Consider the following 15249-nt stretch of genomic DNA (forward strand, 5'->3'; position numbering starts at 1 on the left):
AAAGAAGTAAAATTATCCCTCTTCACAGATGATATGATCTTATATGTAGAAACCCTAAAGATTCTACAAAAAAACTGTTAGAACTAATAAACAAATTCAACAAAATAGCAGGATATAAAATCAATACACAAAAACCAGTTGCATTTCTATACACTAACAATGAATAATCAGAAAAGGAAATTAGGAAAACAATTCCATTTACGATAGCATCAAAAAGAATAAAATACCTAGGAACTAACTTAACCAAGGAGGTTAAAGGCAACCCACAGAATGGGAGAAAATACTTGCATGTCATATATCTGATAAGGGATTAATTATCTAGAATATATACGGCACTCCTAAAACTGAACAATTAAAAAACAAGCAATCTGATTAACAAATGGGCAAAGGATTTGAACAGACATTTCTCCAAAGAAGATATACAAATGGCCAACAAGCTCATGGAAAGATGCTCAACATCACTAATCAATAGGGAAATGCAAATCAAAACTACAATGAGCTACCACCTCACACCCATTAGGATGACTACTGTCAAAAAACCAGAAAATAACAAGTGTTGGCAAGGATGTGGAGAAATTGGAACACTTTTATACTGGTGGTGGGAATGTAAAATGGTACAGCCACTGTGGAAAACAGTATTGCAGTTCCTCAAAAAAATTAAAAACAGAATTACCATATGATCCAGCAATTCCACTTCTGAGTATGTAGCAAAAAGAATTGAAAGCAGGGTCTCAAAGAGATGTTTGTACGCCAATGTTTATAGCAGCACTATTTACAATAGCTAAAACATGGAAGCAACCCAAGTGTCCTTCAATGGAGGAATAGATAAGCAAAATGTAGTACATTTGTATACATACACTGGAATATTATACAGCCTTAACAATGAGGAAAATTCTGTGATATGCTATAACATGGATGAACCTTGAGGATATTATGCTAAGTGAAATAATCCAGTCACAAAAGGACAAATACTGTATGACTCCACTTACATGAGGTACCTAGAGTAGTCAAAATTATAGAGACAGAAAGCAGAATGGTGGCTGCCAGGGGCTGTGGGGTGGGGCGGTGGGGGGATGGGAATGAGGAGTTATTGTTTAAAGGGTACATAGTTTCAGTTTTATAAGATGAAAAGAGTTATGGAGATGGATGATGGTGATGGCTGCAGAGCATTATGAATATATTTAATACCACTGAACTATACGCTTAAAAATGGTTAACGTGGTAAATAAATATTGTTATGTGTATTTTACCACAATAAAAAATTTTTTTAATCCATCACTTCTAATAGGTTTGAGACCTTAAGATTAGTTGATTAATATGGCAGATTTTTCATATATTTTCTAACCCCTGGCTTACAGGCAGTGCTTATACCAATAAAAGTGAATTCCTCACCTGCCTTGGTCAAGTAAACCTTTCCACTTTGGGAAACGAAAGTAATATCTGAAGTATAAAAACTATGATAAGTATTCTTTATGATATCATCATGAAAGTCAGCTAAGAATTCAAAGGTGTTGCCGCCATCAATTGAAAGCCATACCTGAGGGAATAAAAAGATAATATCTCACTAAAGAGCTGCCATGTAACCGTCAGCAATTACCTACCAGCCTAATATTCCTACATAAGAAAAGTCACGCAGCATGGTCCTTCCCATACCCCTACATCCATCACACACACACACACTCACACACACACGTATAGACTCCTTACCTACTTGGTCTACTCTATCTCCTTCCTAGAGTTTGTATGACAGTGTATGTGGCAGAATCTCAGGTCTACACAGGATGCATAGTGAATGTATAAAAGAATGAAATTAGTTCCATCATCTCCCAAATGGGGTTCCCTCGTTCATAAAAGGATGAAGTGCTGGGTGTATTTGGATATGGGGGAGAGAGTGTACCCATTGACATGAGACTTCATGTTTCAGGCATCTGGCAAATACGTATGTAAACACGTTTTGCAGGGAAGAGCTCCTTGACATTTGTAAAAGTGTGTCCTGGGACCTTAGTAAATCCTCAAATATACTCCACCATAGCATGTAAGTTTCTCTATTTCCTCATTTTTCGGCAAGAGCTGTTTGAAGATAATTCAGATCATGTATTGAATGAATCCTGCTTGGTACCTCTTTTAATAGCCTGAGTCTTATTCAAAAGAAGATTTCTGTTTTTTTTTTAATTTCTTTTTAAAAATTAGTTTTAACAAGTTATACTTGAAAATAGGTTTTTCTTAAATTTAAAACATTAAAAGTGTGGCTGAAGTCTCTTTGACCACCATCCAAATAATCCTTCTTTTATATCTCATCTGGTATAATCGTGGTCTCTTCTAATTCCTTCCCAGAGGTAACTACTGTTATCAGTTTGAAAATTCTGCGCATTTACATTCATATATATAGGTACCCATAGAATATGTCCAGTACAGCACATTTCATGATGAGGAGGAGAGGAAGCATATATCTGAGTGCAGTACTACTTTTAGACTTGGGCCAGAGGAACCTTTGCCCTGGACTGCACGCTTAGTAAGCCTGCATGTTAAAAACTCAGAGAAAATTGATTGAATAACCCATGGGTGCTTCTATCACTCAGGAATGTAGCACCCATTGCTGGCATAGCACAACCCCATATGATATGGGGCCTCCATTTTTACTCAAGTTTGGACCCTGCAAATGTTACCGAAAGCATGGTGGTGGGTGGAGGGGAGGGACTTTGAACAATATGTTCACAATGGCGTCATACTGTACCTGTGGTTCTATAAATTACATTTGCCACTCAACAACATATCTCAGATCATTTTATGTTAGCTCATGTGATCTTCTTTACCACTGCATACCACATTCTTCTTTACCACTGCATAGTATCCAATATTATAGATATACCATACTTGAGATAGTCTATTTTCCTAGTAATGGACATTTAAAAGTTGTATCAAAATATTCACTGTTATAAACAATACTGCAATGAACATTCATTTACCTGCCTCTTTGTACTAACGTTAAAGTGTATCTCTAGAATAGATAAAAAACTGAGTTGCTGAGTCAGAGGCTAAGCATATTGCTATAATTTTAACAGACACTACCAAAATGCTCTTCAATTTCACTGAACCAGTTTATATTCCCATAAGTAGTGATGAGAGTATCCATTTCCCCAAACCTGACCAATTCTTTATTTTCAAAAATTAATTTTTAATTTTTACTGATTACCTGCATGAAAACAATGGCATCTCATTGCATTTTTTCTAAACATTTTAAATTGATCCATGCATGGCTCACTTTTATTTTTCTTATGTTATTTATCTATGAATATAATGAACATGTGTGAAATGACAGCCCAACCCAAGAATTAGCATATTGCTAGTACTTCACACTTTCCTGTAGGTTTCTCCCCAATCCTATCAACCTGTCTCTCCCCTTGGAGACATCCAATATCCTGAAATGTGTGTTTTGCATTCCCTTGCTATTTTTTTAGTGCATATGTATGTATGTTTAAATAATATATTGCTAGATCTTACTTTTTTTGGCTCTTTATAAAAAGGGTATCATACCATATATTGTCTTTTAGAACTTAGTTTCCCTCTCAACATTATTTACTTATATTCATACATGTTGCATATAGCTCAGTTCACTTGATTTTCTATTGGTATATAATAGTTTGTTACATGAATGAACTGTAATTTATTTATTCATTCTCTTACTCATGGGCATCTGGATTATTCTATCATTAAATGCTATTAGTAACAGTGCCATGATGAAAATTCTAAAACGTTTCCTCAAATGTGTGTTTCCCTTGCCAAAAGTGAAATTGGTGGGTCATAGAATACACAAACATTCAAAGTTACAGGATAATCATAACGCCAAACTGTTTTCCAAAACAGTTATAGTAATTTACTCTCCCATCAGCTACGTATAAGAGGTCTGGTTGATCCACATCCTCTTCAACATTGGGCATCATCAGAATTAATTTTGCGAATTAAATAGCTGAAAATGACGTTGCATTGCATTCTTGATTTGTATTTCCCTGATTACTTATGAATTACATCATCTCTTCACATGTTTATTCCATTTATATTTCCTTTTCTGTGAAATATTGATTTGTGGTTTTTGTCAGTTTAGCGATCAGATTATCTTTCTTGTATTGCTTTGTAGGAATTCTTTATGTATTCTTACTTCTAATTTTTTCTCAGTTAAATGTGTTGCAAATATCATCTCCCAGTTTGTAGTTTTCATTTTTATTTCTTATGACATCTTTAATGAACAAAATCATCTCCCTCCCCCTCCCCCTTCCGGAGAATGAAGAGAACTTTATTTAGGTCAACAGTGAAGTTAAGAGACTTTTGAGATCTGGTTTGGGAGCCTAACCAAATGAGTAACTTGAGTGCTAAATGGCTGACTTAACGAATGAACTTTTGGAGCCCAACTCCAGTGTAAATTAGGATCAGTCTCTATTTCCTTTATTATTTTTCGTTTTGATTGTTTGACTTGACCCAAGTTATACGCCATTGCCAAATTACTTTGGAAGTATCTTTTGTTTTGATTGTGTTATTGTATGTGGATGGTATTCAAAATTATTAAAATTAACTTAGATGTTTTCAATTTTATGAAGAGATGGTGGGTACTTTCTAGGTCATAACACAAAAGTGATTTCTAGCTATTGGATGCCTTATAATTATTTTCCACCTCTTTTTTTTTTCTATTGTGGTAAAAAACACTTACCATAAAATTTATCATCTTAACTACTTTTAAATGTACAGTTCAGTAGTGTTAAGTACATTTACATTGTTGGGAAACACATCTCCAGAAATTTTTCATCCTGCAGATGAGATAGATTCCAGTCTGTCGGGAAGCCCCCAATCTGTCCAGAATGTTGGATGCTCAGTTACCTCTTGTTTCCATGCTGAAGGAGGATCCCTGGTGTGGGTGGTTTCCTCCAACTCGCACTGCACTAAGTCAGACAGTAGAAGAGGTGTGAAGGGACGTGCAAAATGCTGTGAGTTTTCCTTCCTGTTTTGCTGGAATCCCTACTTGGTTTTAGGTTGGTCTGGGTGCTGTACATTCTCAACTGGTCTCTGGAGTTCTTTCAAAGGTATTCCGGTCCATACATTGTTATCTTGGTGACTCTAGGGGAAAGTAAGGGTCTGAAGCTTCCTAGTCCACCATATTGCCAACATTACTCCCCCTTTTCAGCAGTTGCCAAGCAGTACTCTGATTGTTGCTAACTCAGTGTCTCTGTGGGAGAGCAAGGCCCTGAAGCTTCTCAGTCTGCCATCTTGCTGACCCAGAATTCTTCTTCTTCTTCTTTTTTTTTTTTTTTTTTGTTGAGGAAGATTCACCCTGAGCTAACATCTGTGCCAATCTTCCTCTCTTTTGTGTGTGGGATGCCTCCACAGCATGGCCACAGACAGCCCAGGAACCCAAGCAGAGTGTGCTAGCTTAACCACTAGGCCGTGGGGCTGGCCCCCAGAATTCTTCTTTTTGATGAAAGTGAAGTTCTCATTTTTTTTCCTTTATGCTTACTTCTTTCTTAGTCTTGTTTTAAAATGCTTCCCTTATTCTGATGTCAGAAAGATATTCACTTATATTTTCCTCGACATGTTTTGATATTTAAATTATCGATCCATCAGGAGTTGGGCTTGATGTACGCTGTGATGTGGGGATGTAGTTCAACATTTTCGACATGTATAACCAATACTTCCTGTCCCATTTTGAGCAGTCCCTTATTTCTCCCTCAGCTGTGATGCCTCTTGGGCCTCTATCAACATTCTAGATAGGCATGGGTCTATTTGTGGGTTTTCTATTTTATTCCATTGGTCAATTTATCTGTTCCTGGGCCAAAACCACATTATCATAATTACAGCTTTTTAAAAAGTGTTAATATCTGCTAGTGCAAATCCCTCCTCTTTATTCTTCTTCAGAAGTGTCTTTGTTATTCTTGGTCTTTTGTTTTTCCATATACACTTGAGAACTCACCTAAAGTCTACAACAAATCTTGGGATTTTGATTAGAGTTGTATTAGATCTACAGACTAATTTAAGGAAGAATTGATATTATAAGACAATAAATTTTCCTATTCACAAGGATGTTTATATCCATTTCTTTTATAAAGTTTTAAATGTCCTTCAGTAAAGTTTATAATTTCCTACATATAGGTCTTGGAAACCTTTACTTATATTTATTCTTAGGTACTTCATAGTTTTTTGTTTGTCTAGGTTTGTTTTGTTTTTGCTATTGCAAATAGTGTCAAAAATTATGCTTTTAATTTGTTGTTGATCATGCGCAGAAATGAAATTTACTTTGCCTCCCAGCTTGTTTAACTATTCTGTTTGTTTTAGTCATTTGTATGTATCTTTAAGTTTTCTACATGGACAATCATATCTTTTGCATGTAAATAGAGTTTGTTTGCTACTTTTTAATATTCTTGCTTTTAATTTCTTAATTTTCTCTTTGTCTTACTGCATTCCCTTCTATACACTCTTTTACGTCTTAATAATTTCTTGGTAGAACTGCAATTGTGGTTAAATACAACTCTGTCTTCTCCACTATGTATGCACTCTCACAATTGAACATGGAGAAGAATATCCAATAATGCTAAACTGGTCACACTTTGAATTCATAAGCACAAAGCCCAAGCAATCATACTGCATTCCCTTAGTCAATTGATTCTTCCATCCTCCTAGGCAACTATTTTACTCTGTTCTCTTTCCTCAAACCTCCAACACTCCTCCTCCATCCTCAATCTCAAATAATAACTTATTTTTGTTGAGAAAATAGAAGACAAATTCCCACACCCTTCCATTATCACATCTACCCACCTACCAGCTTTGGAACCACCAAACTCTTCCTTCCTACTGTTACTATAGAATAATTGTCTGTGCTCCTATGGCCGAGCTCTCCACTAGTTCATAGATCTCATCTCCTCTCACCTATTTAGAAACATCACTCCAGCAATTTCCCCTCTCTCTTTCCTGCGTCATCAATTTTTCCCTCTCTACTGAATAATTTCCATCAGCACACAGCATAATTCCTCCTATCTTTTAAAAAAACTCTTCTGTTGACCCCTTTTCCTTCTTCAAACATTGCCCCATTTCACTGTTCCACTTTTCAGCAAAATTTTGCAAAAGGTTTGTATGTATTCATCATCTCTAACTCTTCTCTTCTCTTTCTCTCTTCATTGGGCTTTCCACCTTCCTGATCATCAGAGTGACTGTTCTTTACTTGATGTAAGCCACTCAGCATAGAGTAAGTGAACAATTTACACCTATACTAGAGTGCAAAATTTCATGTGTACCCACCTGATTACCATAAGCATACAGAAAATGGCTTCTTGGATGGAATACCATTCCGACAGGAGAAGAGAATGACGAAGGAAATGAGAAAAGTGGAAATTTTTCTTTCAATCTTGGTTTGTTATTTTTTAGGATGCTCACAGAAGCACTGGTATTTTTCTAGAAATAGATAAACAAAGCATGAGCAAGTCATAACTACTTTTCCATTAATATTATTAGTCTATTTTATAATTTTTAGAGTTTCGTGATACTTGGATTTTGATTAAGATAGGGACATACCCATCAACACAGCACAGAATTGGAAGGATTAGCAAACACTGGTATCTCTTTAGTCTGCCCCTCCTCCCCCATATATGTCCATTTTATGGATGTTGAACATGAAGTTTAGGAAATTAAATAATCTGTCCAAGGTTCTGTAATGAATGGCATGGGGAGGTTTATTACAGAATCATTATTGAACTTGACAGACTCCAATGCCCATGCTCATAACTATCATGTCAACTACTTTTTAAAAGTGTGGATGCTTGGGCCACACTCCAATTCTATTGGGTCATGATCTTGAAGGGGATCAGATATGCTCCCCAAGATATGTCATTTTGTTATAAAGATTATTTTAAGCTGAAGACATTTGAGATTCAACAGATGCAGAAAAAAAAGCTTTCCATTATCTGACTAACAGCAGGAACTTCTGGGAAATAAGTCTGCAATTAATTCCTCTTCAGAGTAGATTTACTCTCAGAAGGGAGAAGGAGAATAAAACCTACCCCAAATCTCTCCTCCAGGGGAGTTATATGGCCCTGAAGGAGATAGGAAGACTACTCATACCTGTATAAACAAACACTGTCACAAACTTTCTTAGCTCCTGTTTGTCCTCCTGTGAACACGTCATCTTTCCATTTGTTTTCCCTTAAGTGCCTTTCTCATCCCCCTTAAATTATTAAGATGGCTTATAACCTCAAAATTTTAACCACCTTTTTGAGTTACTCATCACTGACTTTTATCCACATGTATGTGCACTGCATGCGTAATAAGATGTTTTCTTTTCTCCTGTTAACCTATCCTTTGTCAGTTTAATTTGCAGGGCCCCAATAACTAAACCTAAAAGGGTAGAGGAAAATTATTTTTTCTCCCTTAAAATCATGAGGGTAGGGCTATTTCCATTTTTTGTTCATTTAACTAACCATTTTATGGAAGCTTATATTTATATAAACCATACTCAGCTTATATTCTCTTGGAGGATAAGCAAAGAAGGATCACTATGCAAAAGGCATCATATTTTCCATTTACATCAAACTGAATGATAATCAGAGGCAAGGAATCTCTAAAGTGTCTCAAACTATATTATTAATCATAAATAATTTTCTGGTTATATTATTTAAATAAATAATAAAACCAATTTTATCAACTTCTATTACCAAAGATAACAAGAACTTAGAAATAAGTTCTGCAAAGATAAATTTCATTGTTGTAGTGTCCAGAGCAATCACCCCTGGGCTGTAAGGCCTACCTGGTTAGAGAAGAGGTAAATGCCAGAACTGTGCTCTTGGTCGATGAGAAATGTTATCACAGTTGAAGGAATAGTCTTCGCTCCTTTCGAAATGTGAGGTAAGCAAGGCAACCATTCAAGAAATGGTTCTTGACTATAAAAACAAGAGCTTGCCTACAAAAAGAGAAAGGAAAAGTTAACGCCATTCTTGAACTAAAAGTCCTAATTAGTTCTCTCAGGCAAATAAACTAATGAACCATGGTGTTGTTCTGACTGACCACAAATAATAGTCATAAATCATTAATGTCTGTGCTTCTCTTCTGGGGGCTTCGAATCCAGAAAATACTGCAAAGCATCCCTTTCTGGCATGGATTGTTTTTCTAGAACTACTATGTACATCTAGATTTAACATATTGGTAATTACCATTAAACCCAAGTAGAGGCACCACTGGGAGCAAAGAGTGATCGTTAAGCTTTTCAGTTTGTAGAATTATCACTTTTTACATTAATAACAATCCATGACAGCATGCACCATAAAGTTTCTTACCTTTTAAAATATTCAATACCATACCTCACTTAGCGTCCTGTTTCTCTCAAAGGCAATAGTAACATAATCAACTATAAAATATAATGGTACAAAAATTACAAGCAGTATCTATATTTCTAAATGTATCATTAATTAAATATACTCAAACACAATTTTCTTGCACTTAAAACAGGGCACGCCTATTGTCTAAGATTTAAACTAATTTTTTCCCCTCAGTTTTAGGCCATTAACTTATACAAAACCTATCTTTACATTTTATTCTATTTTTATTTTACGTCACTTTGTTTAATCTATATACGCTATCTAGTGGGAAAAAAGCCTGTTAATATCTCTTTCACTAGAATTTACCTTCAAAGCGTTCTCTGTTAGCAAAACATCTTTCATTATACCACAATTTTCCTTTGACATAGTCAACCTACATCAATAAATAAACAAAAATATCATTTAGGCAATGTATAGACTTAAGATATAAAATAGAAAAAACGTTAAAAATGTAAAAGCTCAATAGTTCAAGCATGTGAGGCAAATAAAGAGAGAAAAATTGTATGCAAATAAAATCAAAGGCTGCAGAAGGGGGACAAGAAATAAGAATATGTTTTTTTGAACAACACACAAAAAAGGAATAAAAAGAAAAGAAATCTCACATGAATTAGCATATATTAATGGAAGATACCCCAGTCTATGAACTGTTTTTCTGAAGCTACCAGAAGCTGTTAGCTTTTCATCACAGGTACAACGGTCACATGTTTATCTTTTATTCATTAGCTGTAGCTGGCTTAAGGGGTCTTCACAGAAGCCTGACGGCAGCAAGAAGCAATAAGAAAAAAGCCACAAAAATACAAGTTTTGACAAATTGGTCATAAGAGAGAAACTTCCAGGAAAGTGGGATTGTATATGTTGGATGTTAATTATATGCAAGAGTTTAAGATGGTTTTGTTATAGGAAAATTCTAACTTTAACTTATTGCTGTGACAAAAGGTAGACCGTCTCACATTTTTATAGACCAGTAATAAAATCTGCATAATCTGTGCATTAAAATCCTTTTAAATGTTCTAAAACGTCGATTGTGGCGATGTTTGCACAGTTCTGTGACTATACTAAAGGCCATTGAACTGTACACTTTAAATGAGTGCATTTTATGCTACGTGAATTATATCTTGATAACTCTTATAAGCAAACAAAAAAGCCTTTTAAAACGGAATGGACAACAGTTATTTGAATGGTGTGGTATCTTCAAGCTAAGGTGTTCTATCAAATGAACCTTTTGGGTTCTCATATAAATCTTCAGGTTTGCAGGGTACCGTAATTATCATTATAATATCTGGGCAATTAATATAGAATTTTTATTGGGCGCTGAGTTAAGTTCCTTTTCTTTCTCTTTAGACTCCTTGTTTTTTTCCTACCTGGAATCAAAGTGGGGTAACAGCCCAGTGATTATCCTTGGGGATAATTTAATCCCATCAGGCCGACTTCATTCCAAGGATGAGCTCATGACCCAGGCCTGACTTAGAGTCACAGGACTGGTCAGGAACGGACACAAGGTCCTGGTCAGATGAATGAGTCGGCCCTGAGACTTGCTGGAACCACCGGGAAAGAGACACTTTATTCCTGTTAGGATTGCTAAACTGATCGCATATAAACCTGGTGGCTATTTTTATTAACAAGTGGAGAAAAAAATACTGAGAATGAAGCCAAAACAGAGGAAAGCAGAAAGTTGAGAAGACAGAGTCCTATCGACGTGTGTTAGACACTAAATCCAGCCATGTCTGGAAGCCAGATTCCTTCGCCTCTTGAATTCCCCATTCACGTGAGCCAACCACTTCCCCTCCTTTGATAAAAAGCAGTTTTAGTTTGGTTTCTCTCTTTGCCTTCAAAAGGTTCTATCTGCGTAGGGAAGAGAATCCAAGTATTATCTTTTTTGAAGTTTCTGCTTTGTTTTACGAACCGTGCTGAGCCTCTTCTGATGTAATGTTATTTAATCACCTTGCCTCTAAGAGGTAGACATTATTATGCCCATTTTAAAATGAAGAAATCGAGGTGCAGGCTGTTATACAACTTATTCAAAGTCAGCTGTTACGTGGCTAGTGAGCTAGCACAAGATTTGAGCCTAGTCTGGCTCAGTCATTGATTCAGCAACCATGGAGGCTGCCACGTGCAAGCAGCGTAGTATCTTATGAGCATACAACAGCAGGTAAGATCGTCCTTGACATGAAACCTAACGCCTTGTGAGGCTAGTCAGGGGCCCAACCAGACAAAATAGGGTGACAAATGACAGGAATTAGTGTTGAGAGCTTTGAGATTGCACAGGAAGGGCACCTTGGTGGTCGGCGAGGGATTCCTGAAGAATTAGAAATTCTCTAAGTAAAATTGAAGGGAGGAGGAGGGGGTGCATGCTAAGAAGAGAAAACATTTTATGCAAAGGATTCGAGGTGCGATACATGTTGGCTCGCTTCAGGGAAGGCAGGTAGCTCAGCACGACTGGAAGGATGGCTTGACGGGAGATGACAAGGCTGAAGATGTAAGGAAGGCTCTGACCACGAACGATCTTATATGTCTCACAAGAGTTTGAATTTTATCCTAAAGGAAGTGACCCAAAGTGCCTGCTATTTCCACTAAACAGATTTTGGTGGCTAACTAGCAGATTTTGCCTCACACCAAGTTCCCAGTTTAGGGTCTTTGTACTTAATATTACCTCGGTCTGGACATGCTTTGTTGAAATCATTCCTTCAAGTCACTTGAGTTTCTGCTTAAATTGCATCCCCTTGGAGAGGCCTGCTATAATCACCCGATTTAAAATATAATATTATCTCCCCTTCACTCTCTATTTCCCTTACCTGCTTTAATTTCAACAAGCCCTCATTATTATCTACAATCATAGCATGCATCTGTTTGTGTACTTGTTTATGATCTATCTCCCATAATAGAATGGTAATCTACATGAGAGCAGGGACTCTCTCTGTCTTGTTCACTCTGGAATCCTCTTTGTCCAAACTAGCCTGGCATATAGGAAGTGCTCAATAAATATTTGTTGAATGGATGAACGAGTGAATGACTAAAGCATCAAGTGTTAACTTCTTCAACTACCTGCCTGCGCAGCCACACACACCCATTCTTACCATCCTTCCTTCCATCGTTATAAAAGAGGTCTCATCCAAAGGTAAATCCCTGTACTTTTATGAATAAGTTCACTCTTCTCCTTTCCTCTCCCCACTGCACTCTCTCACTACCCTGCAACCCCTCATATTTCCCTTCTCTCTCATCACTACCAAAAACACCTGAGTTTTGCTGAGATATTTTAGCTCAAGAAGATTTATTATAATATCCTTGCAAATGGTAAAAACCTCTTTGAAGGACAATTTGCAGTTATCTTTCAATATTGCATAAGCATTTACTCCTCGATCTGCCAATCCAAGCTCAAGGAATGTATTGTTCTGATATACCTGGACACACATAAACTTGCTGGGTACAAAATTATTAATGGCAGCATTGTTTGTAATACAAAAGGTTAGAAAACTACCCAAGTATCCATCGATAGGGGACAGGTTAAGTAAACTCTGGTAAGTCCACACAATGGAATACTTGCAGCTATAGAAGAATGAAGGAGGAGGAGGGAGAGGGGGAGGAGAAGGAGGGAGAGGGAGGGGGAGGAGGAGAAGGAGGAGGGGGAGGAGGGGGAGGGGGAGAAGAAGGAAGGCCTTTCTCCATGTATGAATATGGAATTTTCCCCCCATATACTGATAAGTGAAAACAACAAGGTATGTGCATAATATATTGAGTATATGGTGTAAGAAAGTGAGGAGCATAATATATGTTCATAATTATTTGAATTTACATTTATAAATCACTGAAAAGATAAAAAATAATAAAAAGTTACCTGTAGGGGACAGGGGGAAGCAGGGGGAGTATATACAGAGGGGGGAATGAGACTTGTCAGTGTGTATCTTTAGGTAACTTTTTTGGTTTTTAACTATGGAAATGGATTACTATTTGAAAATAATAATTTTTAGATGTTGAAAATTCTAACTTCCCTACAACATGTCCTCTCTGTTTCAAGATTCCCCATCTAGCACTCCATTTTGATTTATGCAGATAGACAGAAAACACATAAATAGATATTAGATAAAATGAAAGAAACAGCTAAAAGTTGCTCATCACTCTTTCCTCTTCTCTTTATCTTCCCAGTACCTTTTCTCATTTGTTTATTTTGTTAAAGCTCTTTCTTGAATATTTTCCTTAGTTGGGATAACTGGGTGATACACTCTCTGAATTCTTTATTAATCTGAAAAATGAATAATCTCTTGGCTGGAAATAGGATTTTTGGACTTGGTCCTTTTGTTTTGATAGTCTGTAGATGTTGATTTTCTTTCTGTTGGTAAACTTGTAACATTTTCCCCTTAACCCCAAAATTCAGAAATATTAGTAGAATATGCCTGCGTGTACATTTGTTTCAATCCTCCCAGGATGTAGTTGACCTTTCCAATATACAGTCTTGGATCTTTCTTCATCTCAGTGTAATTTTCTTCCATTATTTGTTTTATTGTTGCCTCTCTTCTATCTGTTCCTTTTTTATTCCTTCTGAAAACTCTATCACTCACCTCTTAGAACTTCTGGATCCTCCCCAAAAGCTCATCTTTACCTTCATGATTTCTATCTATCTTCCCTAGATCGTTCGAGAAGCTTCTTCCTCTTGATCTTCCATGCCACTAACCTGCATTTAAACATTGGCTTCAATATATTCTGTATTTTAATCGCAATTTGTGGTATTTAGTCCCAGGAAGTATTTTTATGCTGCACTTGAAACTCCTTATGAATGTTAGCTGCCTTTTTTTCTTGTTAATATCCCAGTGCCAATGACAGTAAACTCATAATAGGTGCTCACTGGATAATTGTTAAACGAATGAATGAATTAAATTTTGTTGTTCTTGTTCAGTTGTTGCCTTCTCCATCAGCAACTCTGGTATCTGTTTTGATTCTAATGATCTTATGCTCTCAGGCTGCTGGGCTAGCTTAGATGTATTTTGAAGGGAGGGCTCAGGTCTGGTTTGGGGAGCACCTCAGCTTATGGCAATATTGGAGTGACAGAGGCCAAGTGGTCTCTCCTGCTCTGGGCTGCCATTCTCCCTCACCTCGGAACCAGAAAGAGGCTTCCTTGCTGCCAGGTCTCCTTCAGCCTGCCCACCTCAGGCACAGGGAGAACACAGCCTTCCCACTAGGCTTCTCTCTAGCAGATCAGCCACAGGCGCGTGGCCGATAGAAACCTTCCCCAGGAGTTCAGGGAGCTCTGAAAGCCAAGCTCCCTCCAGGATCTCCACCTCTCAATCCTCCACCTGCATCTCTTGTGTTGCCAAATGCCTTATTCTCACCTAACCCATGAACAGAAACATACACCAGCTCTCCTCACTGGATTCCTCAAAGCTTGGTCTCCAAGTGAGTCCAGCTGTCCAGGAGCCCCCAAACACTTTTGACTTAACAGGCAGGTAGACTGGAGATGGAAGTTAGTGGGAGCTGAGGGGTAGAGAGCAAAGCTCAGATAACGATCCTCCATCGCTTTGTTTTACAACTTTTTGTGTGGTTCAGTTTTAGGTGTACCTCTTGCAGTTAGCATATAGCTGGATTATCTTTAGTTTTCTATAATATTCATTTATATTAATTGTAATAGCTGATATATTTGGATTGATTTCCACCATCTTACTTTATAGTTGGTTTCCCATTCTTTTCTCTTTGCATGTTTTCCTCCTTTCTTTTCGTAGAACTGATGGATTACTTTTTTTTTTTGGTGAGGAAGATTAGCCCTGAGCTAACATCTGTGCCAATCTTCCTCTACTTTATATGAGACACCACCACAGCATGCCTTGATGAGCGGTGTGTAGGTCCGCGCCCAGGATCCGAACCCTCGAACCCTGGCCCACTGAAGCAGAGCACGCGAACTTAACCACCAGGCTGG

At 37.2% G+C, this 15249-nt stretch overlaps 1 protein-coding gene across 1 annotated transcript in view; it reads right to left on the minus strand.

The window, feature by feature from the left end:
- Positions 1–15249, minus strand: part of CATSPERB (cation channel sperm associated auxiliary subunit beta) — a 102429-nt gene that overhangs the window by 57725 nt on the left and 29455 nt on the right. The window contains exons 10-14 of the mRNA XM_058567562.1: positions 9654–9720; positions 9330–9376; positions 8760–8932; positions 7279–7420; positions 1393–1537 (exon numbers count right to left, since the gene is read on the minus strand). Coding sequence (XP_058423545.1) covers positions 1393–1537; positions 7279–7420; positions 8760–8932; positions 9330–9376; positions 9654–9720 — 574 coding nt within the window. The remainder of the gene's footprint in view (positions 1–1392; positions 1538–7278; positions 7421–8759; positions 8933–9329; positions 9377–9653; positions 9721–15249) is intronic.

This window comes from Diceros bicornis, chromosome 24, assembly GCF_020826845.1.
Source record: "Diceros bicornis minor isolate mBicDic1 chromosome 24, mDicBic1.mat.cur, whole genome shotgun sequence".
Taxonomy (NCBI): Eukaryota; Metazoa; Chordata; class Mammalia; order Perissodactyla; family Rhinocerotidae; genus Diceros; species Diceros bicornis.